General features: G+C 39.2%; 2 protein-coding genes across 13 annotated transcripts in view; one reads left to right on the plus strand and one right to left on the minus strand.

The window, feature by feature from the left end:
- On the plus strand, positions 1–6,025 carry prg4b (proteoglycan 4b). 10 transcript variants are annotated; one of them, XM_084090683.1, is made up of 15 exons: positions 5–311; positions 681–797; positions 893–1,015; positions 1,930–1,971; positions 2,303–2,389; positions 2,546–2,692; positions 2,859–3,041; positions 3,363–3,389; positions 3,456–3,662; positions 3,866–3,949; positions 4,153–4,289; positions 4,426–4,579; positions 4,689–4,784; positions 5,118–5,243; positions 5,725–6,025. In XM_084090683.1, the coding sequence occupies exons 1-15, from the start codon at positions 248–250 to the stop codon at positions 5,841–5,843; spliced, it is 1,713 nt and encodes a 570-aa protein (XP_083946809.1). In that variant the 5' UTR covers positions 5–247; the 3' UTR covers positions 5,844–6,025. The 10 variants fall into 10 exon arrangements, with proteins under 10 accessions (XP_083946808.1, XP_083946810.1, XP_083946809.1 ...); XM_084090686.1 differs by having other exon boundaries at positions 2,859–3,416; XM_084090687.1 differs by having other exon boundaries at positions 2,859–3,389.
- tprb (translocated promoter region b, nuclear basket protein) overlaps positions 5,936–26,480 on the minus strand; it is a 22,666-nt gene continuing 2,121 nt past the window's right edge. Inside the window, exons 8-50 of one of the 3 annotated variants that reach the window (XM_084090680.1) lie at positions 26,338–26,418; positions 26,111–26,198; positions 25,301–25,441; positions 24,413–24,507; positions 24,110–24,307; positions 23,897–24,004; positions 21,341–21,570; positions 21,092–21,252; positions 20,790–20,932; positions 20,424–20,572; positions 20,163–20,325; positions 19,943–20,077; positions 19,699–19,839; positions 19,444–19,600; positions 19,127–19,293; positions 18,800–18,952; positions 17,824–18,144; positions 17,562–17,749; positions 16,317–16,464; positions 16,046–16,183; positions 15,817–15,948; positions 15,602–15,732; positions 15,298–15,508; positions 15,074–15,220; positions 14,443–14,641; positions 14,140–14,336; positions 13,983–14,056; positions 13,666–13,862; positions 12,837–13,139; positions 12,609–12,745; positions 12,416–12,496; positions 12,088–12,312; positions 11,874–12,014; positions 8,735–8,822; positions 8,429–8,583; positions 8,239–8,307; positions 8,047–8,132; positions 7,861–7,964; positions 7,657–7,755; positions 6,725–6,878; positions 6,491–6,603; positions 6,316–6,405; positions 5,936–6,180 (exon numbers count right to left, since the gene is read on the minus strand). In XM_084090680.1, the coding sequence (XP_083946806.1) occupies positions 6,137–6,180; positions 6,316–6,405; positions 6,491–6,603; positions 6,725–6,878; positions 7,657–7,755; positions 7,861–7,964; positions 8,047–8,132; positions 8,239–8,307; positions 8,429–8,583; positions 8,735–8,822; positions 11,874–12,014; positions 12,088–12,312; positions 12,416–12,496; positions 12,609–12,745; positions 12,837–13,139; positions 13,666–13,862; positions 13,983–14,056; positions 14,140–14,336; positions 14,443–14,641; positions 15,074–15,220; positions 15,298–15,508; positions 15,602–15,732; positions 15,817–15,948; positions 16,046–16,183; positions 16,317–16,464; positions 17,562–17,749; positions 17,824–18,144; positions 18,800–18,952; positions 19,127–19,293; positions 19,444–19,600; positions 19,699–19,839; positions 19,943–20,077; positions 20,163–20,325; positions 20,424–20,572; positions 20,790–20,932; positions 21,092–21,252; positions 21,341–21,570; positions 23,897–24,004; positions 24,110–24,307; positions 24,413–24,507; positions 25,301–25,441; positions 26,111–26,198; positions 26,338–26,418 (6,282 nt within the window). In that variant the 3' untranslated portion in view covers positions 5,936–6,136. Of the gene's footprint in view, positions 6,181–6,315; positions 6,406–6,490; positions 6,604–6,724; positions 6,879–7,656; positions 7,756–7,860; positions 7,965–8,046; positions 8,136–8,238; positions 8,308–8,428; positions 8,584–8,734; positions 8,823–11,175; positions 11,541–11,873; positions 12,015–12,087; positions 12,313–12,415; positions 12,497–12,608; positions 12,746–12,836; positions 13,140–13,665; positions 13,863–13,982; positions 14,057–14,139; positions 14,337–14,442; positions 14,642–15,073; positions 15,221–15,297; positions 15,509–15,601; positions 15,733–15,816; positions 15,949–16,045; positions 16,184–16,316; positions 16,465–17,561; positions 17,750–17,823; positions 18,145–18,799; positions 18,953–19,126; positions 19,294–19,443; positions 19,601–19,698; positions 19,840–19,942; positions 20,078–20,162; positions 20,326–20,423; positions 20,573–20,789; positions 20,933–21,091; positions 21,253–21,340; positions 21,571–23,896; positions 24,005–24,109; positions 24,308–24,412; positions 24,508–25,300; positions 25,442–26,110; positions 26,199–26,337; positions 26,419–26,480 lie in introns of those variants that run through there. The other 2 variants (XM_084090679.1, XM_084090681.1) reach the window with 2 other exon arrangements.

Consider the following 26,480-nt stretch of genomic DNA (forward strand, 5'->3'; position numbering starts at 1 on the left):
AGGCAGAGAACTTTGTAAATGTTTTCGGACAGGCGCACACCGTGAGGAGGGGGGGATGTTAAAGTCTGTTTGTCTTTGTGAATCACCGCACCCTTGAAAACTAGACGATTACTAATTCAGCACTGACGGTATAATTGGACAGACAGGGGAACACCAACGCATTCTGCCTCTATATAAAAGTGAAGCTCACTGCAGGTGAAAAACAAGAGGGTCTAGATGACTGTGATGACTCCAGCGAACAACTGAGATGGCCACATATCTGTCCTTACTGCTGCTCTTTGCATGTGCCTCCACAAGCTCTTCAGATCCAAGTAAGTCAGCAGAATGTCTATCTATCTATCTATCTATCTATCTATCTATCTATCTATCTATCTATCTATCTATCTATCTATCTATCTATCTATCTATCTATCTATCTATCTATCTATCTATCTATCTATCTATCTATCTATCTATCTATCTATCTATCTATCTATCTATTTATCGTAGGCCATATTTTATTCTGTAAATATAACACTGAGCTGTTTTTCTCTCAGGGTAGTGATGCAGTCATTTCTGTTGACACTGTAAATAATTAACTCATCTCTCGTTGTGTTTGTTTCTGTGTCTAAATATATGTTGCTCAACATATTGATTTCTTAGTCAAAATCTGCATTTTCTTTAAAACAAACTCTGTCCAGATAGCTGTGGGGGTCGTTGTGGAGAAGGGTACTACAGAGGAAGCGTCTGCCAGTGTGACCATGAGTGTCTGGGCCTGAATGAGTGCTGTACAGACTTTCAAAGCTTATGTACTACAAGTAAGGTTCATATTAACTTCATTAGTTTTGGTGTAGCATTTGGTGTGAATGTCATAAACACTGTGAGATTGCTATGCTATTATTTCTGATCACAGAGGACTCATGCAAAGGACGCTGCGGGGAGCCTTTTAATAGAGGCAATCCATGTCACTGTGATATCGACTGTGTCTCATTCAATCAGTGCTGTTCTGATTATGAGAGCATGTGCTTGATGGAAGGTAAACAATTCATCTAAATTAATTGATAATGCTCCCAACATGTAAATACATTTTCAACAATCAATACTAATTATATATTTTTCAATACTAACATGCAGTGATTGCAAAAAATATACTTAATATTACAATAGATTATGGATGGAAAGTTTTTTTTAAAGAAGACTGCATTTATTTGATCAAAAATATAATAAAACAGTAAATATTGTGAAATATTATTACAATTTAAAATAACTTTTCTATTTTAATATATTTAATATATAAAATGTAACTTTCACATTATTAATCTATTGACTATTACAAAATTACTCAGTCTTCAATGTCACATGATCCTTCAAAATCATTTTAATATGCTGATTTGATGAAGAAACATTTCTTCTCATTTTTAATGTTGAAAACAGTTTTGCTTATGATTTTTGTGGAAACTGTGATACATTTTTTTCATGAATAGAAAGTTTCCAAGAACAGCATTTATTTGCAACAGTAATCTTTTGTAACAATGTAAGTCTTTACTGTCACTTTTGATCATTTTAATGCATCCTTTGCAATATCTTTAAAAATATAAATATACTGACCCCAAACATTTGAACAGTATTTATTCATTAAAATAATTAACAACAGAAATTTGGATTTGCAGATGTGTCCATCGGTTTGCATGTCTAATTTTGCCCTAATTTTAAGCTTATATCTCTGTGACTCTCACAGATACTGCCTTAAAATCAAGAAACACTGACACCACAGCTCAAAGGACTGCTAACTTATGCCTAAACATAAAGAATAAAAAATCTACAGGTATAATTACTGCAGCTTTGTCACAAATAAACAAATCAAGTGTACTGATATTTTGCTTCACGTAGCTGTTGATTTTTTGTAGTAACATTTCTCTTAAAGTATAGTTGTGACATCTTTTTTGTTAGAATCCTCCAATGAGGAGATGACCAATGACGAAGGGATTGGAGGTAAGTTTTTCTCTTCTCTCTCTTCTTTTTCCCTGTAGAGCACTTATTGAACTACGTTACTTTGACATTTTTCCAGATAAAAAAAAAGATAATGCTTGATATTCCCGTTATTTTTCTCCTCTGTGAATAATTACAAGTCAATTCACACGAATAATAAGAAGTTATACAAAATATATATAACTGCATTATTGGAAGCTTGATCAGTTATGACAATTGAAAAAGCAGATGACTTGATACCTTGTTTATACTTAAGATAACTGCTTGTTTGACAAGAAACCTCAGTTTCAGTTGATATTGTGCTTGCAACCTAAGGCAAAACCATTGTACTCAGATAAAATGACATTGTCTTCTTATGCTGAGGCAGAAGAGTTAATGATCCCTGATGATGAAAGTGAGTCCACACCTTCTGAGGGCCCTGGTGAGCATTAATAATCTGGCATAAACAAGTTTTATGTCAAATATGCAAGAAACCTTAAACAGCAGCACATGCTGACAAAGATATGTTCATAATTACAAAATTTATTTGTATTAAAAAAAATTGTATTATTATTTTCTCAAACTTATGTCCCAACAGAGAAAATTTCACCTTACACAGATTCAGATATAGAAGTGAAAGTGGGGGAAAACAGCACTTCCCACTCAGACTATGAGAGGACCACTCCAGAACCAACCAGCAGCGCCTTGGCTTCATCCCTCCCCCCATCTCTCACCCCGACAGCAGGTGCTTGCCACATCAGCAAAATCCAAATCCAAATTTTATGTCTTTTGTGGTTGACTATGTTACACAGGGTTTGACAAAAAAACGCTGGTGTTGCAGTTTTCCTGTGCATGCTGAAGACCACAGTAATTTGATTCTACCATAACAGTAATAGTTTTGTCCTCTCCAGATGCAGATGCAAGCAGCATGCTCCCTGCTGATGAGAACCCTATAGAGTCTACTACTCAACAGCCATCTGAGATGACAACTTCCAGCACACCACAGCCACAAGAGAATGCAAGCACATCACCAACAGAAGGTCCAACAAGCACAGCACCAACAGAAGGTCCTATAAGCACAGCACCAACAGAAGGTCCTACAAGCTCAGCACCAACAGAAGGTCCAACAAGCACAGCACCAACAGAAGGTCCTACAAGCATGCCACCAACAGAAGGTCCTACAAGCACAGCACCAACAGAAGGTCCAACAAGCGCGGCACCAACAGAAGGTCCAACAGAAGGTCCAACAAACACAGCACCAACAGAAGGTCCAACAAGCACAGCACCAACAGAAGGTCCAACAAGCGCGGCACCAACAGAAGGTCCAACAAGCACAGCACCAACAGAAGGTCCAACAAGCACGGCACCAACAGAAGGTCCAACAGAAGGTCCAACAAGCACAGCACCAACAGAAGGTCCTACAAGCACAGCACCAACAGAAGGTCCAACAAGCGCGGCACCAACAGAAGGTCCAACAAGCACAGCACCAACAGAAGGTCCAACAGAAGGTCCAACAAGCGCGGCACCAACAGAAGGTCCAACAAGCACAGCACCAACAGAAGGTCCAAAGGAATCGTCATCTCTCAAGGATTCTAGAGCTACCTCAGTCCCCAAGACGACATCTACTCCTGCTCCAGTGAAACCAACAAAAAAAACCATTCAGCCTAGTAGAGACAAGAATGATAAATCAGATAGTATTAAAGATTATCAAGCTGGTAAGATCTTTCATGCCTCGTATTCATTGTGGCAAATTTTGTTCCCACTAAGAGCCTTCATGCTTTCCATCTGAACACTGCTGACTCAGATGCTATCATGAATATTTAAAATTCCAGATATTATGAAGTTTAAAAAAAATAATGTTTTGCATGATTTTGATTATTAATTTCTGTTTATTAAATAATTTTATTTCCCCCCCCAGATGATTATGACACTAACCTCTGCAGTGGGCGTCCAATCAGTGGTCTGACTACACTGAGAAATGGTACCATTGTGGTGTTCAGAGGTCAGTACCACAGTACAGCACATTTGCTTTATAGCAGCACTTATTTAGGTTCAAAGCATTTATCTTTTCCAGTTTTTTTTTTTTTTGGGGGGGGGGGGGGGGGTTAATTCCTTTATAATTATATGGAAAGTTCCAGAGTGTAGAGAACAGTGAACCAAATGTTCATGAACATCAATGTGTCGCTTTCCCTTTCTTCTCTATAGGACATTATTTTTGGACACTGGACAAATACAGAAATCCTGATCCTCCTCAGTTAATTACAAGGGTGTGGGGAATCCCGTCTCCCATCGACACCGTTTACACCCGCTGCAACTGCATGGGCAAAACCTACTTCTTCAAGGTTCATACACAGACTTTAGGACAAAACACTTCATTTTACCACATATTTAGAATCACAGACAATTATAACAGAAGTGGTGTCAAATGAAATGCTGGATGACAACAACTGATGTATCCTGTTTGCACATATTTCACAGGGAAAGGACTACTGGAGGTTTGACAATGGTGTGATGGATCATGGCTTTCCCAAACCTGTCAGCCAGGGCTTCGGACAGATTGGTCATATCACAGCTGCTTTATCTATGCCCAAGTACAGAAGCAGAAAAGAGTCTGTAATCTTCTTCGAAAGAGGTAATAATTAGAAGCAAAAATTTTACATGGATATGCTGTAAGCACACTATGGCTGCTTGTTTTTATTAGGCGCGGGTGTCGTTGTTGATTTTCAAATCGATTTCTGCAGGTGGAATGGCTCAAAAGTACACATACCAGGTTACTCCAAATTGTGGGAAAAGAATTCCTGTGTACCCAGCGAGGACGAGAGCCAGACGACAAGCCGGTAAAGAATCACAAATCTGATTACAAAATACCATTTTAGTCCATACAGCATTACAACAACGTTTAAAAGATTAATCACATTTAGATGACATAATAATAATAAATTAGACATAAAGGGAAAGGGAAGGTTTATGTGTATAAATAGTTGTGCAGTAAATGAAAAGTGAAAATACCATGTATGCTACTTCTGGCAACAGAAGTTTCCCCAATAAAGCCTCAAATAGGACATTTTGTTCCAAGTGAGGCCTAACGGACCAGATAAGTAACCTTAACATTTTTAAGTGAAACAGACCTTTGAGCATTTTAATTAATTTTAGGAGTTTTTTTCCCCCAGCTGCAGCTCTGGGGCAAATGATCAAGATCTCGAAGAACTGGAGAGGATTCCCAACCATGGTGACCTCAGCCGTGTCCGTACCCTCTAGGGTGAACGAGGGGTACAAGTATTACGTGTTCTCTCAAAGTGAGTTTTACAACATTCATTCAAACTAATGAAAAGCTGTTACTGGACTCTGTCCCAGAACTGTTTCCAGTCACATCTAATGAGCTCCTCTACCAGGGTGGAGTTTTGTGTATGTTTATAATTGATCGTATTTGGCAAGCAATACAACTGCAAGACTCACTAGAAAAGTTGCTTGTCTAACTAAATTTTTCAATGAAAGCCAGGCTAATGTAGCTCTTAACCAGTGTTATTTTAGTATTTATATGCTATTGTGGTATTTTTTTATATTTAGAATTTTTAATTTTGTATGTTTTTTTTTTTTTTTTACAAAATATTTCTATATTGCTTTCATTTGTTTTTATTATATTTTCTATTAATTTTAATTAATTGGCATGGATTTTTTTTTTCATATTTTAGCTTCATTTCAATTACCAAAAATGAGTTTTAATAGTTTAACAAAAACACTGCGTTTATTACATATTTGTGTTCTTGTCTTTCACAGGAAAGTATTACAGCATAAAAATGGAAAGAGAAAAACCAGTGATCTTAAAACCTGCTACAGGTCCAAAGGAAAACTCAGCAAGCAGCTTCTTCAAATGCCAAGAAACTCAGAAAAAATGAGTCATTCATCTCTTTAACTCATACCATATACAGTGATTTTAGATTTTTAGTGATGCCCTTGTCTTATGTGCAGTGGAAAAACAGCCTAAGAATTTCCTTCAAAACAATTTTATTGTACGGATGTAAAATCATTGAAATAATGATGGATTGCAAAGCATTAAACTAACAAACAACAATTATAATACTTTGACTGAATCCTTGAAGTGGAACAAATGTAAGGCTGTGTTCTTTTGGAACTATTAGTTCAGAATGTGTCACTCCACAACTAGAACGACGACTTTTGGGAGTTTGCTTCACCTGGCAAAACGGCCCCTCACTCCCATGACGCCTTGTCCACCTACAGCAAGAAAGATGTCAATTACACATGATCATGTTAAATCTTACTGTGTTAATACATCTGGGTTAAAATGAGAAGAAATAAAAAATATAATTTGCCACAGTTGGAGAAACTAAAAATGGTACATATTCTTACCCCTCTTTACAAAGCTCCTAGAACCACGACCACTAGTCCATTGTCTGCTAGACCCTGTTCTGGCTTTAGGAGGCTGAGAGCTGCTTGTGTCTGAAAGAGAAAAAAAGACAGTTTGTAATATCCGCAATGAGATATTTGAGCTGGTCTGCATAAATTTAAGTGTGCTTGTGTGTACCTGCAGAACTAGATGAAGGTTCCTGGCTTGTGGAAGGCAGACTAGACTCATCTGATGTCTGGGCTGGTTCCTCGGCCTCAGTCTGAGACACAGCCTCAAGTGAAGCTTCAGTGCTGTACAAACATTATTCAGACACAATTATGGAGTCCATGATCTCTCAAACTCCTTATGGCACAAGAATGAAAGGAAGTTGTCAATGTGTTTGCACGGGTAGATTTAAGGGCTCACACTCACCTGTCTCCTGCGTCCATGAACATGTCGTCTCTCTCCTCCATCCCACTAGTGCCTGCAGGAGCGCTGAGGCCTGGTGTGGAGGTGCTCACCGTGGGCACAGACTGAGAAGCAAGCTCATTTGCTTCAGATGGCACAGTCTCTGATAAAATTGTCACTGAATATATAAAAAAAAGCTGATTTAACTGATTATAAAGTGGTACAGCAATGAGAATTAGGTATAAAAAGATGAAGAATATTGAAATGATCAATAATTTTGACTTGTCATCAATTTTGGAAAGTGCAGCAACAGTGGCCATTGCATAATCCTGCACTTTTCCAGATTTTTTTCAAATAGGAAATTTCCAAGAGATCTTACATTTAGATTTGTATTGTGTATATATTCAAATGTTTATATACACGTTTCTGAAAGAAGTCTCTTATGCTTAACAGGGTTGCATTATTTGATCAAAAAATACAGTAAAAATGTAATATAACATACTATTGTGAAATATTACAATGTAAAATAACATTTTGATTCCAAAGCTGAATTTTCAGCATCATTACTCCAGTCCTCAGTGTCACATGATCCTTCAGAAATCATTCTAATATGCTGATTTGGTGCTTTTGCTGCTTAATATTGTTGTGAAAACTGTGATACTTTCAAGATTCTTTGATAAATAGAAAGTTCAACAAAAAAGCATTTATTTTCTGTAACATTATAAATGTCTTTACTGTCACATTTGATCTATTTAATGCATCCTTGCTAAATAAAAGTATCAATCTCTTAATAAAAAACAAAAAAAAAACATCAGTTCGAAAAACCCATACCAGTCAACCCCTATTTTGAACATTAATTTCAATTAAAGAGGAGTTGTCAATGAAACAGTATGACAGAGTCACAATGCTGCAGATATCATAAGAACCCAAAAAAGGATGCGTGATTTTGTACATACCAGGAGCAGCGATCTGTAGTGGGGTTGTGGGCACACTGCGGCCCCCTGACTCCTCCTCATGAGCTCCAAGGAAAACCGAACTATCATACATGCCTAAACCTGCAAAACACAGAAGACACCATAAAAAACGAACCAATATTTGACAGAAAAAGCAGTTAATGAATAGTTCTTTCAGATTCAACAACATAAGGTAATGCATGCCACCTTGTGAGGGCAGCTGGACAAGGTCTGAGTGAGAGGAGCTGGTCTGTGGGAGGTCATCTGAAGGACCGAATCGGAATCGTGATACGCCTGCGACCTGTGGAGAACTTTGTACAACAACAGAAAAGAAATCAGTCATGTTGCAAGAAACAAACGAGCATAGCAAAGTGTAAAAACAAGGAAACGCACTGGATTGCTTCAGCAAATCCATCCGAACGAGGAGGAATGAGTGTAGGGGTACTGGGAACCATCCTGTCGTCGTCCTCAAAGAAATGCTGCTGATGTGAAACAGAGGAAAACGATGACACTGGGATTTAACGGCAAGCATTCAAGCTCAGGTGCAAACCACACAATCAAACCAAGCCCTAAAAGGCAACTCACTGCACTACTGGCCATTCCAGAGGTCAGCTGAAGGCCTCGTCCCACTGACTGCCGACGAACTGGGAGACGCTGCAGACACATGCAAGTTATTATTTTTTTCAACGCACACTCCAGGCAAAGCCTAACAACAGCAAACCATGAAAAAAAAGTTCCTCAGGCTATGCCATGCAGTACACACTTTTACACACACCTGGACTTGAGCAGGAGGTCCCAACTCCTGAGCAGGCTGGGCCAAGATGTTAAGTCGAGGTGGCAGAGGATGTTGAGGTCTCCTGGGTGATTGTGGAGGTCGAGGGGCAGAGCTGGTGACAGGTGCATCAAACACATCCAATGTGCTCGTTTCAACTGAGACGTCACATGTAGATGAATGGAAAAGGCGCTTTTAAAACACCAACAACTGACTTTCTGAAGCTTGAAAGCCTCAATCCCATTCAATGTAATTGCATGGAAAAGATCCTTTCAGACAGATGGTTAGGTCACAGTCATGCTGACTTACAGCTCTGAGAATCTGCCATGCGTTGGGTGGAGTCTGTCGCTCCAAGACTTTCCTCTGTCTCAGTGCCTGGATCTGTGGCATCAGGGCCCTTGGAAAGGATCATGTGGAAGGTAGAGGGGGAGGAAGAAATAGCAGGAAGAACATTTCTAGTTAATTTCCTGAGCATTACATTTTGATTCAACATACACACAAAGAACGTTTGTCCCAAGCTATATTTAGCAGAATGGGTTTAAACATTTTTATTAGCATTAAAGGGTGCACAGTCAAACTGAGCCTGTTGTGCCAGCTACACACACATACATTGCATAATGACAAGTTACGGTTGGATCATTAAAATGTCATGAGCTAGCTTATACAGACCTCTCTGATGTTAAAGGGATAGTTCACCCAAAAATGAAAATTTTGTCATCATTTACTCACCCTCAAGTTGTTCCAAACCTGTATGAGTTTCTTTGTTCTGCTGAACACAAAGGAAGATATTTGGAAGAATGTTTGTAATCAAACAGATCTCGGTCCCCATTGACTTCCATAGTAGGAAAAAATATATACTATGGTAGTCAATGAGGACCGAGATCTGTTTGATTACAAACATTCTTCCAAATATCTTCCTCTGTGTTCAGCAGAACAAATAAACTCATACAGGTTTGGAACAACTTGAGGGTGAGTAAATGACGACAAAATTTTCATTTTTGGGTGAACTATCCCTTTAAGTCCAAATGTAGGTGTTTATGCTGCACAAAAAACAATTGTGTGTACTAGGGTTGGGTAATGGGAAGAGGAATTTACTGAACATCAATTCATAGATATCCATTGACATGAAGAAACTGAATTAGTTTTGCCACAAAAAAAACCAAACATGAAAGATAATTTTAGACTAATTCTAATTTTCCAACTGATAAGTAGAGTTTTTTTCCCTTAACTAAGTAATTTAGAGATATACACTACCATTAAAAAGTTTGGGGCGAGTGACTTGTTTTTTTGGAAAGAAATTAGCACTTTTATTCAGCAAGGATGTATTCAATTGATCAAAAGTGACAGTAAAGACATTTATAATGCAACAAAAGATTTCCATTTCAAATAAATGGTTTTCATATAAATTAAGCAGCAAATGAAAACAAGAAATGTTTCTTGAACATCAAATCAGTATATTAGAATGATTTCTGAAGGATCATCCGAGACTGGAGAAATGATGCTGAAATTTCAGCTTTGCATTACTACATGAGTAAACTGCATTTTAAAATATATTAAACTAATTTTTTTCTTCAAATTGTCATTTCACAATACTGTCAATTTTGCTGTATTTTTGATCAAATAAATGCAGCCAGAAAAAAAACAAAAACAAACATAAGTTGCATATAAATTGCATTGTGTTATTACATTCAGAAATAATGTATAGAGAGGGGCCTACCGGTAAAAAAAAGCTAACAGGATTCCTACACATTTTCCATTTCAAAACTTTTCCAAACTCAAATTTCCAAACCTATCTGTATATTTTTTGAGACCACAATTAACAAATGTTTTATACAGCATTGTTTTCAGCATTATGTTTGATATATAGTAGTCACATGTTTGAGTTTGATTCTCTTTTTTTTCTCATTGGTTTTCTCAGTGATAACATTAGTGAAATTTTATATCCTGCATATTCATATCTGACACACATTAGTGTGACATTGATCACCAAACAGCAAAGTATAGTCTGATTTAGATGATCCTTTGCTGGTTTGAGTGCCACACACACACACATTCGTTTAGTGACGTTCAAAACAGACTTGCTTGAGACAATGTCTCAATGAAAACATGTGCCTTAAATTAATTTTGTTGTTCGACAATTACAAAACGATCACTCAACTTTTGCCATGACTCTGCTTGCATAACACATTTATTTTTCAGAAATACTTAATTTTATATTTTAGAAAACTGAATAGGGGCAATAGTCTTGTAATTATTCCATACTTATCCAGACCTGGAAATATAGCTAAAGGCTATTTTAGTTCCCCTTACTCCACAACAAATCTTTTAAAACAGAAGAAGAATGAAAAATAAAAGTATCTATATAAACGTTGAGCCAAAACAAATTAATTTAATTTAAGTGAAACTGAAAACAGTCCTACCTCTCTTTCGCAATGTATTTGGATGCTAAACTATTAGTTACTATGGCTTTGTACTTCCAATATCCAATATTAACGTAAAATATCCTACACATGCACAAAAAACACCACAGTGGGGCGGTGTTCACGCTGAACGCCACAGATTCTACTACAGACTATTTAAATTGAGCAGTGCAACTTATTTTATTTTAGTAATGAACAGGCTGTGATGTCAAGTAAGCAATGCTAGAACTGCTATGTGGTGTGTGTGAACGAGTCGTCTGCGTGATCTCTTGAAATGTTTCCTTATAACAGCGGAATCATTATGGTCATACAGATAAGAGTAAGACAAACTGTAAAGAGTCTACTTTTATTTGTGTACACTCAACAATATAAACAAAACATTGTGATTTTTTAAAATAAAGAAAACAAACAGGATGCTGCTTTCTGCCGTCTCGGTTTCCTTTCCGTGAACTTGTTTTTGGAGTGAGTCACAAAAATCAGCAGAAACTTGGCATATACTACTTGTCGCAGTTTTTTCTTTTGTTCTGTTAATCTGTAAAAATTTTAAGTGACATTTGTTGCGCATTTACTCATTTTATGTATATAATTTTATTCTGTTTTTCTCCGTTCACAGAAGCGCTGCAGGTGCGTGATGTGACGATGAATCCTCATGTTCTGTTGTTTATGCTGCTATTTGTGCATGTAAAACTAAACCCCTGGAAAACAAATTTTTATATTTTTAATGGGTCAGACACTTATCCATTCTGAATTTATTTAATTCTAATTTAACAATCTTGTCAGTTAACAAGCTTCGGTTGTCGGTTTCTATGCATGATACATACAACATATGCTATATAGGTAATTCAGACTGAAAAATACAATGTATTAATAAAACTACACTTAAAGATGTTTCTTTGAATTTCTTTTGATTTTAATTCTACTTTTAAAATTTAAAATTACAATTCTGCATAATGTTTGCTACCTCAAGTTAAATTCAGGAATTGATATTCTCAACTGAATTCTGATTGGTGCACATCTCTGCTTTGTACCTCTGTGTCGTCTCCCTCGTAGACCTCATTGCCATCTCTGCTGCCCTCTTCGTTGCTCTCTTCTCCCTCTTCCCCAATCCCTCCATCCTCCTCATCATCATCCTCTTCCTCCTCCTCTTCCTCCTCCTCTTCCTCATAATCCTAAGGTGGGTAAAAACAGTTCATATAACAGAATCAAACATCACTTAATTTCAGCAGCGGTGCAACTACAAACCTGCTCTTCTTCTTCCTCTTCCTCCTCCTCCTCCTCCGATTCATCTTCGTGGTCTCCCTCACTATCTGTGTCACTAACAATGACTATGACGTGGTGATCGGGCTCGTCCGGGCTTCGATGGGTGTCAGAGGAATGAGGCAGAAGTCGATCTCCAGGCACAGACTGAGATGGTCCTGGTTCCTCATCCATCTCCTCCAAAGTCAAAGTAGAGTAGTTCTCCAACTCCTTCAAACAGACATGCATTTGAAGCACCAATTTCTATTGGTTTCACACTTCTACTCTGTCTGAATAAAAACAGGAAGTTCTACACACATCCTTCTGTTATTACCTGTCCAGCGTCAGGAGCCTCCTGGTTGTCACCCGGTACAACGCTTTCAGCCTCAGTGCTGTCCTCAGCCAACATCTCTTCCTGCAGTGCATATTTTATGTTGTTTTATGTTGCACAGTCTTGACTTCAAAGCAAGAAAAAAAATGATGGCAGCTGGTTGGTATAATATAATAAACTTAGTTATAAACCTCACCTCCACCCTATGAATGCGGACCCTCTTGCAAATGGGAGAGTCACTGGGCTCATCCTGGGACTGTGTGTCAGCAGACATGCCCTCTTGTTCCTCTTCACGGGCGCGTTTGCTCAAGGCATTACTAGGGGACGCGGTCACTACAGCAGGAGGACAAAGAGCTCATCTGTAGAGTGAAGTTCCATGACAAAAGAGTTCATCTAATCTGGTTGAATTTATAATTGACATTACCTGCACTGGCACTGCTTGTGCTAGCGGTGGCACTCCACAGCCCCGAGGATGTAGAAAGAGGCCTGTCTAACTGTGAGGTTGGGAGCATTACAGCAGTTGGAGGTTCCTGATTGGATGGTTCAGCAGGGGGTTGGGTTTGTTGTTGAGTGGGCTGAATGAACGCAGTGGCTTGGCTCTGCTGTTGGACATTCAGCAGAGGTTGAGCCAGGTTGGTCTGAACATTAGGGCTGGTGGACCGCACTGAACCGCTGGCACTGCCATAGACAGTCATATGCTCTAGCGGGCTCTCAGATGACTGCATGGCTGCAGGGTCAAGGAAAAAAATTCATTTGTACAGTGTTGTTAACTAAAACTATTAAAAATATTTTTTCTTAATGTAAATAAAGCAGAAATAAAATATAAATATTAAATAAAAAAACTATTAATTAAAATAATATTACTAAAACTAAAATAAAAATAATAGCACAAAAATAAAAGCACAAAATGACAAATTGAAAAATTGAAAAAAAAATACTATAATTAGTATTTAAAGTGTCAGTATTTAAACAAATCAGTGTTGTTTTAGTGTCATTGACAAACTATTATCATTTTTAGTTAAACTTAAAATAAAAAAATCTGAAATATTAAGTTAAAGTTTAATAATTTGTGCATTTGCAAAAAAAAATTAATGTCTACATAGTTTTAATTTAGTTTGAGTTAATCGGAAATGTTGCCTTGGCAACTAGCCGAAATAAAACACGTTTTTTTATATATTTATTTCAGTTTGTGTTTAACTTCGTAAAATTTTATAAACGATAACAACCCTAGTCCAAAACAGCCTAACACTTACGCTCTTGGCTCTCCACCTGCGTGGTGGGCATGACTGTGGCAGTGGGTGTAGGAGTGGGCACTGATGCAGGAGTGATCATAGGTTTGATGCTGGCCCTTGGGGTGGATTTGTTTCCTGGGATGGCTGGAGGCTTGCTGGGGGTTGCCGCCAGTGGTGTGGGCTTTATGTTAGCAGTTGGAGGCTCTGAAGTGCTTGCACTATCAAAGGGACATAAAGAGGATGTAGAGTGGCTTGGCTGGAACCATTTTTTAAAATATGACAGCGACTATGAATAAAATGTGCAGGTTAATGTATAGTGCCCCCTAAAAACACTGTACCTTCCTCTATCTGCCACTGGTGTGGACTTGAGAGAGATCTGTCGCTGTTCTGTTGTCCTTTGAGGTTCCTGGGTCTGCAGACAGAAGAAAAACTAGATAAACACTAACACGTAAACTTCAGCTATTGGTTTGCAATTGCACAAACGTGTGGCATTACCTTGCTGGAGCCCTGTTCTGGTTGTTCGTCTCTCTGTTCTCCATGTCTCTCTTGCTGCTCACGGAGGTCTCGCAGCTCCCTTTCCTGTCTGTTCAGACGCCCCTCATACTGAGACTTAAGTGCACTCACTCGTACTTCTAATTCCTCTTTTTGTTGCTTCAGCTCCTCATTTTCTTTCTGAAGCTGACCCTTTACACCTGGAAGTAGAGGACAAATTTTTTTATTTATTTAAATTCAGTGTCAAACTACCTGGAACAATTTAAAACAGAAAAATCACTCTTTTAAAACAAGGTTAATTCTTACCACTAAGCTGGCTGATCTTCTGCTTGGCCATTACTATGGCCTTCTTGGTCCTCTCCTCCTTGTCAGTCAGCTGCTGTTTGAGTCGCTCCTCCTGAGAAGATTTCTCTTGAAGCTCCTGTCTAAGACGCATTAGCTCCCCCTGAAGACGAGAGACCTGTTCCTGTGCACTGCGTGCCTCTGCTTCCCGCTCACCTACAGTCTGCAAAGGGCAACAGAAATCTCATACTATGAGCATCATATTTTCAAAAAGGTACCTAATCATTTCAGTCTGATCTTAAAAGGTTGTGCAGTACGTTTCATTGCAGATTTTTTTGAGATCCAATCACAATGTAATGCAGGTTTTTCAAAGAGACAGATGACGGACATAGGAGCCACACTATATTTCACATGAGAGATAATGGAAAATGGTAATAAATATGAATCACTAAAATAAAAATAAAAATATTAAAATTAAATATTTAACTAAATAAATAATATAAAACCAGTGTAAACAGAGAGGGGGTCAGAGAAAGGGTGGGAAATGGTAATAAATATGAATCACAAAAAAAAAAAATAGTTTAGTTTATAAAATTTAGTTTTATATAATTTTATATTAAACATATTTAAAGGGGCGGGGTAAAGTAATACATACTCTATTGAGATTCTCCAGATGGCCCTCCAGTTCTCTTGTCCTGTTCTCTGATTGGTTGAGGGACTCTTTGAGGCCCTGAAGTTCTTGAGCTGATGCCTGTTGTGCCTCCTGATCCTGGGCTGGTGCAGATGCAGCAGCAGCTACCAGCTGCAAAAAAACAATTTAATCATATCTCTACTCCAAACACATATTTTCACTTTCTTAAGTCATAACCACTGTCTCACCTTGTCATATTCAACTTTGAGCTCCTCATACTGTGTTTTATACCGTCGACCAATCTTTTTAACTTGTGTGATGGTTTTTAGTTTCTCCTGGATGTCCAAATTTTTGGCCTCCTGGTCTTTCTTCAGGTTGTCCCTCTCCACCATCACCTTCCCCAGGTTTTCCCTTAGGTTCTGAACCTGAGATTGCAGCATAGTCACAGAGCTACCACTCCTGCAAAGAGCAAGAAAATGTGACATGCATAAAATACAGCAAGACAAGAATAAAAAAAATCATTTTTTTAAACCTGTGAAATTTTGCTCTAACCTGGCAGCCTCAGATTTGAACCGGCTAGTCTCCTCAACAAGCTGCTGGATGCGTTTGAGATGTGTTTCCCTCTCAGAGTGCATGCGCTTGTACTCCTCTGGGTCAGTGTCTTTCTGCTGGCTTACCAGGTGCTAAACACCACAAGAAACTATAATCAGGACCCAATAATTTTCAATGACAAATGCATAGTTTTTAATATATAGAAAAATTCGGACCTGAGTGCGAGCTTTCCAGCGTTTGATGTCTTCTTCCAGAAGCTTCTTCTCTGCCTGTAGCATACCACTCTTCTCACTGAGCTCTGCATTGGACTCCTGCATAGGCAAGATGTCCGACTCCAGTTTACGCACCTGTAAACCATTATGAAATCAACATAATTTATATAAATTGCATTGTTACATTTACATATATAATTGTTGGTTATGCGTTTTAATAAGGGTGCCTTGCCTTGGCTTGAGTATCCTGCAGCTCCTGCTCCAGTTTCTCTTTCTCCTCCCTCAGCATCTTATTAGTCTCCATTAGCACATTCATGGTCTCTGTCTTTTTCATCAGCTCATCATGCTGGGACAAAGTCTTTGCAGTCACCTTTAGACAAATTAACACAGGCTGAGTAACAGGCACAGGCAAAAGGAAAAAAATGGGATCTGGTAACCAAGGCAGTTAACTAGTATAATTGATCAGGAATAAAATAGAATGCATCTTGGTTCTCCAAGCCAACCTGCATCCTCTCTCTCTCTGCACTTAGACTCTCCTGAACATCCTTCAGCTCTCTCTCCAGATGCTCCACTCTCAGCCGGTGCCTCAGACTCTCCCCCTGGACCACCTCAAACCGAGACTCTGCGATCTCCTTCTCCCGTCGCACAAACCTGCAAACCAATGGAGAAAAAGAGACTGCCATGAATGAGAAAGCAAGAGAAATAATAATCATATTTTCTTCTCATTTCTACTTTACTCCATCTAATCTATTTTTAACATTTTCTCTGCACAATCAACATTCTAAGGACACACTGGCAAAATGTCATTGGCTAGTAATTTTTTATTCGCTAGACTTTTGTAATAGATATTTCTCATTTTAAACACAGTAAAAAGGTATCTTTTCTAAACTTATATTTAATACAGACAAGAAATTTAAATTTAATACAGACAAGAGTGCGGTGATGATTCGCACTACAAAGGAGGATAAATGTCTAATGTTTCCTCCTTTTAAATTGGCAGGTAATACCTTGAGAGTTTTGAGCAAATACAAGTATCTTGGGCATTTCATTACAGACCAGTTGAAGGATGACCTTGACGTTTACAGGCAATGCCGTTCTTTATATGCTCAGGCCAATAGTTTGGCTCACAAGTTTGGTGGGTGCACAGATAGAGTGAAAGTTGCTTTGTTCAGAGCATACTGCACTCCTCTCCACAATGCATACTTGTGGTCTAGTTTCAGCAAAGCTAGCTTGCATAAACTCCAGGTAGCTTACAATGATGCACTGAGAATTCTGCTGAGAAGACCACGCTGGTGTAGTGCCAGTGAGATGTTTGTGGCTGCAGGTGTTAATACACTGCAAGCCACATTGAGAATTGTTATGTACAAATTTATATGTCGGCTGAATAACTCAGAGAATTACATAATTATGGCATTGACCAGCATCAAGTTTAGCACTACACGGTATAAGTCCAAGTTATGGAAGCATTGGTATAGTTGTCTCCTCTGAAGTTTTTTATTATATTGTGTGTACTGTCTTGTTTTTATTTGGACCTGTGAGTCTGTAATAAAGTTTATTATTATTATTATTATTATTAGCTTTAATCACTGGTCAGAAAAATGTAAATTTACTAGTCAATGACTAACGACAGACATTTAGCCACCTGGGGCAAAAATTTGGTCACATATGTGAGTGATTTACTCGCATTGAAGAGGGTTGACAATAAAATTACTGAAATTCCTTGGATAGGTCAAAAGACAGACATTCACCTGAGTATTTCCAGGAGCTGATCCTGAGACTTCCCCTCCTCAGTCAGAGAGACATTCAGTGGACTCTCATTGGCGGCTCGCTGCAGCTGACTGGCCATCTGTCCACTCAGAGTCTGTATCTGCTCATGGAGGAGTGTGTTCTGCCTCTGCAGATCTTCACAGCGAGACTCTAACTTACACTGCTCCTCCTGATGTGGAGAGAAAATAAAATGAGTAAATGCTATTAATACTTCTATGACAGGCTTTTTTGCCATTCCTTTACCTTGAGAATCTTTTCCTGCTCTTCCCAGGAGACACGAGCTTCCAGCAGCTGTGCGCTGGTGCTCTGAACTTTCTCCTCCAGCTGCTGTCTGACTAGAGTCACCTGCAGAGCCTGAGCTTTGGCAGCCTGCAGTGCTTCCACGTCGGCCGCATGCAACAACATCTCCCTCTCATATTTATCCTGCGCCTCAGCTGCCATCTTAGCCTGCTGCTGACTGTCCAGGACGGCCTGCTGCTCCTGTGCAGCAGCAACAGAAGCTCTCTCCAGGACACTCTTGTGTTCTGCCTGCAGGCTGCTCAGAGACTTCCTCAGCTCGCTCAGCTGGGATAAAAGATTAAGAAAGTCAGATTCAGCCTCTAAACACACAATATAATTCACTAAGAACATTGAAGATGAACACAGAATGCAAAACAAACACCCATTCATCAACTTGGCCCACCAGGAAAATGACACTGAACTACAGTAGTCAACATTTGAAGTGGATCAAAAACCTTTTCAAAACTTTTTGATCCACTTCAAATGTTGACTACTGTACATCAGGGATTTTAATCTTTTGGATGCCACAAAATCCAAATATGATCATGCTCATGTGAGGGACTACCATCCTTAAATTTAAAAGGCAGCTATATGTATTTTTTTTTACATTTTCCTTCTCACTATAGTACTGTAAATTTTTATTTTTTCATTTAAATCAAATTTGTATTTATTTATACATTTTTTTTTTTTTTTTACTAAACTTTTCTATGGACCCCCTAGCACTAGCACTTAGCACCCCCAGACCGCAGTCTGAAAACACTTGAACTACATCATAATTAAATAAATCATGACTGATTTGGTGCAAGATCCCTTGAACTTTAAGCTCAAGTTGGACTGGGTTAAAAAAAAAAAAAGAAAAAAAAAGTAGCTTATGGCCTTTTTAAATCAGAAAGGTTAAGGACCTAGTAAGCAGATAGTAGTAGAGGTGGACATTCATTACCTCTTGTTCCACAGCAACAACAGCTTTGCTTTTCTCTTCCTGCAATCTCTGTTTCACCATGTCCATTTCCAGAAGTTTCTGCTCCAGCTGTTTATACTGCTCCTGAGCCGCCTCCATCTGGGTTTCCACAGATGAACGCACCTGCTCGGTTACCTAAAAGAGGAAAGACAAAGAGGACAAATTTACAAAAAAAAATAAATCAAAATTAACCCCAATCATTTCTTAAAATGTCCCATGGCCAGTTTCTTGTTGTCTTTATTTTTATGGGAGGTAAAGTGTGTTACAGTAGACTGTAGATCATAGTGATTTTTATCATTTCACACCCACCTGTTTCTCTTTATCCAGGGACTCCTCCAGGCTAAGGCTAATGGCTTTGTACTGCTCCATACTGGCAGTAGTGTTCTTCAGTTGCTCTGCAAGCTCTTCTACCTTGTTCTCAGCCTGCTTCAGCTGGTCACGCAGAGCCTCCATGTCCCCCTCACTGCCCTGCAGGCCTGGAGAGGGGAGGGGTACTTTAGAAGGTGTCTTTTTTCCAACAACACTGCTCTGTTTTTCATAGCCTAATGGAATGTTAGGTAAACTAAGCAAAAATAAAATGTAAGAAGTGCTCTGATACCATGTTAATCATGAGCACAGTCTCTCACCTGTATGTACTGTAGGGGAAACCAGCCGGGTCTCCCCACTACTGATCTGAAGCCTCAGGTTGTTAAGCTCAAGTTGGGCAGAACTAAACTGTTCTCTTGTCCTGTGGTGCTGGGCTGTTTGTGTTTCCAGCTTCTTCTTAGCATCCATCAGCTGCATCTGTAATGCAGAAGAATGTCAAAGACAAGCAAGTGAGCCAAGATATCAATCATGAGGAAATAAGAGAGAAGAGAGAGTGAAAGAGATGTTTCCCTCACGTCTTGATTGCGTGCCAGCAGGTGCTTCTGTTCCACCTCATTCTCGAGTCTTTTCTGGAGCTGAGCAATCTCTCGCTCCTGCTTCTCAATCTGAGCAGTCAGCCGCTGTCTGGTCTCAGTCTCAGAGCGCTCTAGAGTTGCCTGCAAAAATAATTCATAGAAGCAACAAGTTCTCAAAACATCCTTTGTAAGACCCAAATGGTCTATACCACAGTTTGAGATGATTCATAAAAGCACTTGTCACCTGTATTGATTTGAGATTGGTCAGCAGCATGTTCTGACCGAGCTGTTGGGCCTGGAAGATCTCTTTCTCCTGGGTCAGTCTGATCTCCACCATCTTCAGCATGTCTCTCTCTTTACGCAGGTTCGCTGCTTCAGACTGAAACAGACACAGATGATTGATTCACTTTAGACTGAACTAACAGTCATCAGAGAAACCTGCGACTGAGTGTGCAACAACATACCTCAGTAATGGTGAGTTTCTCGGTTGCTGCTCGCCGGTCCTGGGTGAGGGTGTGTATGGTCTGTTCGCTCAGCTGAATTGCTGCAGCCTGTTTCTGAGTCTTCTCATTCAGAGAGGCAATCTCCTTACGGTATCCCTCCACATTATCCTGGAGCATCTCATACCTGACACACACACCACAAAGACAAATCAAGGATTCTACATTTTTGTGTGTGGGGTGGGTGAGGGGACATGAGGACCAAAGGACTGTATGACTTGATACCGTTTGGAGGTGAACTCCAGCTGTGTGGAAATCTTGGTGTTTTCAGAGCGAAGTTCAGTTACTTGATCCTGCAGCTTCTCACTTTGCTCAATCAGAGCCTTTTCAGAATCATTTTTTTCCTTCTTATAGGCCACAAAGATTTCCTGAAGCTGATCAAACACACAAAACATGATTAAACTATTTTTGTCAAAATGAAAAATTAAAATGAAAGAAAGACTAAATGTAAAAACAATACAGATAATAAGTTAACACTTTTTTCAGCAAGATGCAATAAATAAAAAAAGTGACATTAAAGACATCTATAATGTTTCAAAAATATTTTGAAATAAATGCCATTCTTTTTTACTTTATACTCAAATAACCTACCTGCTTCAGTGCAGCCTTGGCCTCTACTGACTCAGTGGATTCTATCGCCGTGGCAACCAGTCCTGTAGGGGTGCCTGCAGTAGGTGTGACGGCTGGAGAACGGCGGGGAGTGGAGGTTAGAATAAGCTCCTCAGCAACAGCACCTGTCACAGTAGAAGTATATTTAATCATTGTGAAACTTTCACATTAAGGCATCTTGCACTCTCTCAAATATTCACAAAAAATTTAAAGATTACGCTGGCGATATATGCAACATTGTGTTGCTTTTCATTTGCCCATATCAATAAACTAAAAAAGGTTACCCTGTGGAAAGGTGACTCCAGTGGCCTGGGTCAGAAGCATGCGGAACATGTCCCTCTGTCGTGCGACAGCGTCAACCTTCTGCAGGTCCTGAGCTCTCTTTTCCTTCAGCTGCTCCAATTCACGTTGAAGATCCTCGAGATATTTCTCCACCTCACTGCGTCTGAACACACACTCAGCATTATGCTTTCTCCATCGACATTTAATCAGATTTTTCGGTTGACAGATTCACTTCCATCACACAAACTTACTTCATGGTGTCTACCTCCAGCTCATCCTTCTCTTTTGCCTCACTGAGGTCTCTGAGTGCCACTAGGAGTCGCTGGTTCTGCTGTTGTAGCTCTTCAATGCCACGGAAGGTGACCAGGTGCTGAGAAATCACCTCCGAAGTGCTGCTTACATCCGCTGAACACATCTCATCCTCCTCACGCATCACATGGTTACCACGTGCTTCCTCCAGCTCAATGAGGAGGACCCGCACCTGAGATAGTGATGTGAAAACAGGATTTTAGATTATTTGGTAACACTTTACAATATTGTCTCATTTATTAATATTAGTTAATGCATTTACTAACACTAAGAAAAGTTAATAATTTCTGTAAGACTATATTGCTCAGTTTTAATGTTAGTTAATAAAAAATGTAATATTCATGTTAGTTCACGGTGCATTAACTAATGTTAACAACTTAACAGATAAATGTTTTTATCTTAATGTATTAGTAAATGTTGAAATTATCATTAGAGGGATAGTTCACACAAAAATGAAAAATCTGTCATTATTTACTCACCCTTATGTTGTTCCAAACCGGCGAAGTCTTTTGTTCATCTTCGGAACACAAATGAAGATTTTTTGATGAACGAAGATGAACGAAAGTCTCACAGGTTTGGAACGACATGAGTAGTGAACTAACCCTTTAAGCTTAAAGGGACACTCCACCCATTTGCATTAAGCTTTGCATTGTTAGAAACCCAGTCATACTATTGAATGGTCGTGCAACACTCTCTCATTTTCCCCTGAGACGGGAGAAATCCGTTATTTACCCATAGACAGTAAAAGAAATGGACACAGCGACCCCACTGGAACTCAATTGAGACAAGTGAAGCCCATTTTTAGCGATTTTTAGCACTTCCTTTCCTGACGCGCAGACTCAAACCGAGCAAAGCGTTACACGGACCACGTGAGCAACCCGTCTGTTTTCTAGTAGCTGTGCCAAGAGAAATCTGAATCATTCCCTTCCGAATCTTGCAGAGACGGAGAGTGTGAGTAGGAATTGTCCATGAGCTTGGAGCAGGAGCAACTTTTGCCAGGTATTCTGATTAATTATATTGTCATTTTGCCTCCACGTCCCCCCGATTGCCCGCGAGCTTCTCCTCCCGTCCATACGGTAATCTCTCTACTGTGCGACAGAGAGTCGCTTGGTTATGACGCAATCGTTAGCCTACTTTTACAAAAACTGCTTCTACGGGGCCATAACATAAGCTACAAGGTAATGGAGCATTTTATACATCGTCGTGTTTCTTTAGAAAGAAATAATGGACAAATGGAGTCTTCAAACGCCTCAGATGTAAAGTTATTCGCTGTCAAAGTGACGCCAAAATGAATGGGAGTCAATGGGATGCTAACTGCAGGTGAAGTTCTGCTACAAGATGGTGGCACGCGGCCGGCTTCAACTTCCGGTCGACTTCCTTCCCGCCTGTATTTACCTCTTACACTTCCTCCTACAATGACGCAAAAATCGTCATTTTGCGTCATTGTAGGAGGAAGTGTAAGAGGGGGGGATTTCTGTTGAGACTACAAGCACTAGTTCCTCATCTCTCCAATCTTTCCCAGGGGCGGGACCCGCTCACGCTACAGACCTATTACAGATCAGTGGGTGGGACTTTACTCCCTGAAACTGAAAGCAATATCCTCCATCTTGTTTGAAGCTAAGCTAACAGGCGCTGTGGAGACAGATGTAAAGTTATGACAATAGCGGAGGAGAGTAATCAATATGATTTCGGAAGTCTGATGCTTGAATCAGGTGTTTGTGGCTACCTTTACAAGCCGCATTATAGCGAAGAGCAGCCGAGGCAGAGGACCTGCCTGCCGCGGACGAGGAGCCCAGACTGGCTCGAGTTAGGGCGGACTGGTGGCGCCGGTGATCTCACTATGCAACTACGAACCGCTACGAACACAGAGATAGAGTCCGTCTGCGGCAAAGAATTTCAACGATGACAATTTCTCCTGGACGAAATCTCTGAATCAGACGAGGACACGGACGTCTGTGTTGTGAACTATCCTAGTTTCGCGCCGCATATGTTCTGACTGAACATCCAGGTACCATGCAATAATTCACCTTTTCGAAAGAAATACAAACGAGGAGTAATGCACTAATGAGTTCGCCAACTAACTAGACATTTTGTGTGAAATGAATTTCAAGCTCTGGTGGTAGCTAGCCTTGTAGACGGAAGAGTGATTTCTCTTATAGGCAGATATGCGCTTTCTGGATTAGTGGGAGTGGCTTGCGGAGCTGTGCAATGTGGTGCATTGTGGGAGTTGTTGTCTTTCATACAAATGCGTCCTGAAGTTATTTTTTGTCTTTCCTCGGTCACGAAGGCACCAAATTCAAAATTTATATTACATTTCGACTACATATATGACCCACTTTAAATAAAAAACTATGTTCCAATGGGTGGAATGCCCCTTTAATAAATGCTGTAGAAGTATTGTTAAATAATGTAGTTAACAAATGTTAAAATATGAAACCTTGTGTTATCTTTTCTCTCGCATAAGGTATTGATGTCTGAGCTGTGCCATTAGACTTTACCTGTTGAGCCATGTCAGCCAGCTGCACCTCAAACCTCTGGTTATCTCTCTCCAACACAGATGCACGTTTGTTGCCTTCATCTGCTTCTTTCTGCAGGCGGTGGACCTCCTGAAACATTCAAGAATAGTCATAGATTTGGTTTTGTAAGTGCAAAGCAATCATTATGCAGCATGTATTCGCAGTGTGACATGCAGTAACTGACTCCGTTCTCACCGTGACAGCTTGCTCTAGTTTAGAAGAGAGACTGGAAACAGACTTTTGCATGCGCTCGTACTCCTCTCTCTGTCTTTTCAAGATGGGTGCCTTTGCTTCCATCTCCTGCACAATATCATCCAGGTACTTGTGCAGTCGTTTGTTCTCCAGTTTCTCCCGTTGTAATTGTTCTTGAGTCTCCACATATGCTGTATATATCTACATAAAAATAGGAGAATGTAATTATTAACATTTAAAAAGGCTAATAACTTCTGAATATGAACTTTGCTTTGGCATCACAAAAATCAGAATGTAGGTCAGCACCTCTGTGAGTTTCATGCCTGGTTTGATTTTAGCAACTGCAGCTGCAGTGGGGGACATCGTTGTCACATGCTCCTCTGAAAGAATTGAAGCAGTTCCTGGAATGGCAAAAAAAAATAAAAAATACAAATTTACATGTTAGAGAAGCAGGAATGATATTAGCTAAAGACAAAAATGAAGGAAAACCTGATTTCTGAAAACTTAATTTCCTTGCTTTCAAACATTTAACCATTGAGCTTTTATGGAGACCTTAATGGTTCACTTTTGTTGACAACAGATTTATAAACGATTCTCATTACGAATTTGCAAAGAAGGTTGGTACATGTGGTGTTCCCAAATGCACATTATTAGCGACTCAAACACACAGCACTTGCAGAGTAGCATTTACTGTGGATAAAAAAAAAAAAAAAAATGAACAGTGCTGAAAATGAACAGAAACATACAGAGTGTCAGACTATACGTTTATAAAATTACATAACAGTTAAGATTTGATGATCGAACCAAACCATATCACATTCTCGAACCATGCATTGTCAATTTATAAAGTTACTAGCAACTGGCAAGTAACACTGTTTCAACGGCAATTTTTACTCGCATTTGGAGCTTTGAAACCTGGCTATGCTAAGGGTGTCCCGCAGATTGCACCACAAATTCGTGCAGCTCTGTCAGAAGCAATCCGTGCATGAAATTTATTAGAAATTGTAACATTCTGCAGTTTAAGTATGTAAGTTTTCAATCATCATACAGTAACCAGCCTACTCTCCCCACCCAAACCATTTTTTCTGCAATTCACGTAGTTCATTCTTTTCTGGTTGAAAATATGAAAATCCTTATGAATATGAAAAAATAAAATCCCTGTAGAAGGTAAGGAAATACAGTGGTGATGCAAACCTCTGTGTTTGGTGTCTGACAGCAGCTCATTTGCATTTTCCAACTCTTTCTCCTGGCTGCTTATTTTCTCTTTCAGTTCAGCGATTTCCTTATCCTTACGACCCTCCAGCTCTGCCATCTTTACTTCCAGAGCTTTGTGCGCTATTCAGAGTAGACAGGACATTATAATGGGCATTTGAAGACACAAAAGAATAACATTTGCCATAAAAAAAGATGACTTCCATTCAAAAGTTTGGGGTCAGTAGGATTTTTGAAAGAAATAGGATGTTTTTGAAAGAAATCTCTTATGCTCACCAAGGCTGCGTTTATTTGGTCAAAATGCAATAAAAACAGTAATATTGTGAAATATTATTGCAATATAAAATAACTGTTTTCTGTTTATATATAATTTATTCCTGAAAAAACTGAATTTTCAGCAGCCATTATTCAGTCTTTATTGTCACATGATCCTTCAGAAAACATTAGAATTGTTTGCTCTGATTTGGTGCGCAAGAAACATTTCTTACTATTATCCATGTTGAAAACAGTTGTGCTGCTTAATATTTTTGTGGAAACAGTGATGCATTTTTTTTTAAGGATGTTTGATAAATAAATTAAAAAAGAACAGCATTTATTTGAAACAGAAATCAATTTAATGCATCCTTGGTGAATAGAAGTGCTAATTTCTTTCAAAAACAAAAAAATCGTAGACTCCAAAACAGTACGGTATTTCACAATTTGTGTAGGCCTGTTGATTATGAGTTTACTGGTCAGAAAGCTGAAAATGTCACATGCATGTTGACAACCATTAGGACCATTAAATTCGCTTACCCTCTCCGGCCTCTTTAAGCAGCTTGTGAAGTTCCTCAACAGCTCTGCTGAGCTCCTCACCCTTGGCCTCGGCATCAGATGCAGCTCCCTGTGAATCATCAACAGAACTCCAACAGTAATTCTTAGCAATATCATCAAGAATTATATTTAAAATGATAAAACGTGCTATTCCGATTAAGGCATTATTTTTATCATACACTTAAATTCTTCAAGCAATTAAAACTTACCTTATACAAATTTGAGAGCTTGATATTGGCATTGAGTTCATTACTGAACTTCTCCTCCAAACTGGCTTGCTGTTCTTTTGCCTAAAAGTACAACATGCCCAATTGATTATGAATAACTCTAAAACCCCATTCAGCTGATAACT

The sequence above is a fragment of the Abramis brama genome, assembly GCF_963993115.1.
Source record: "Abramis brama genome assembly, chromosome: 18".
Taxonomy (NCBI): Eukaryota; Metazoa; Chordata; class Actinopteri; order Cypriniformes; family Leuciscidae; genus Abramis; species Abramis brama.

What these genes read in the sequence shown, in the direction of transcription:
- prg4b (XM_084090682.1), top strand. Translation starts at nt 248, where the DNA reads ATGGCCACATATCTGTCCTTACTGCTGCTCTTTGCATGTGCCTCCACA. An exon ending in TATTAAAGATTATCAAGCTG is followed by an intron (nt 3,663 to 3,865) that starts GTAAGATCTTTC and finishes TTCCCCCCCCAG; the next exon opens with ATGATTATGACACTAACCTC. An exon ending in TACCATTGTGGTGTTCAGAG is followed by an intron (nt 3,950 to 4,152) that starts GTCAGTACCACA and finishes TCTTCTCTATAG; the next exon opens with GACATTATTTTTGGACACTG.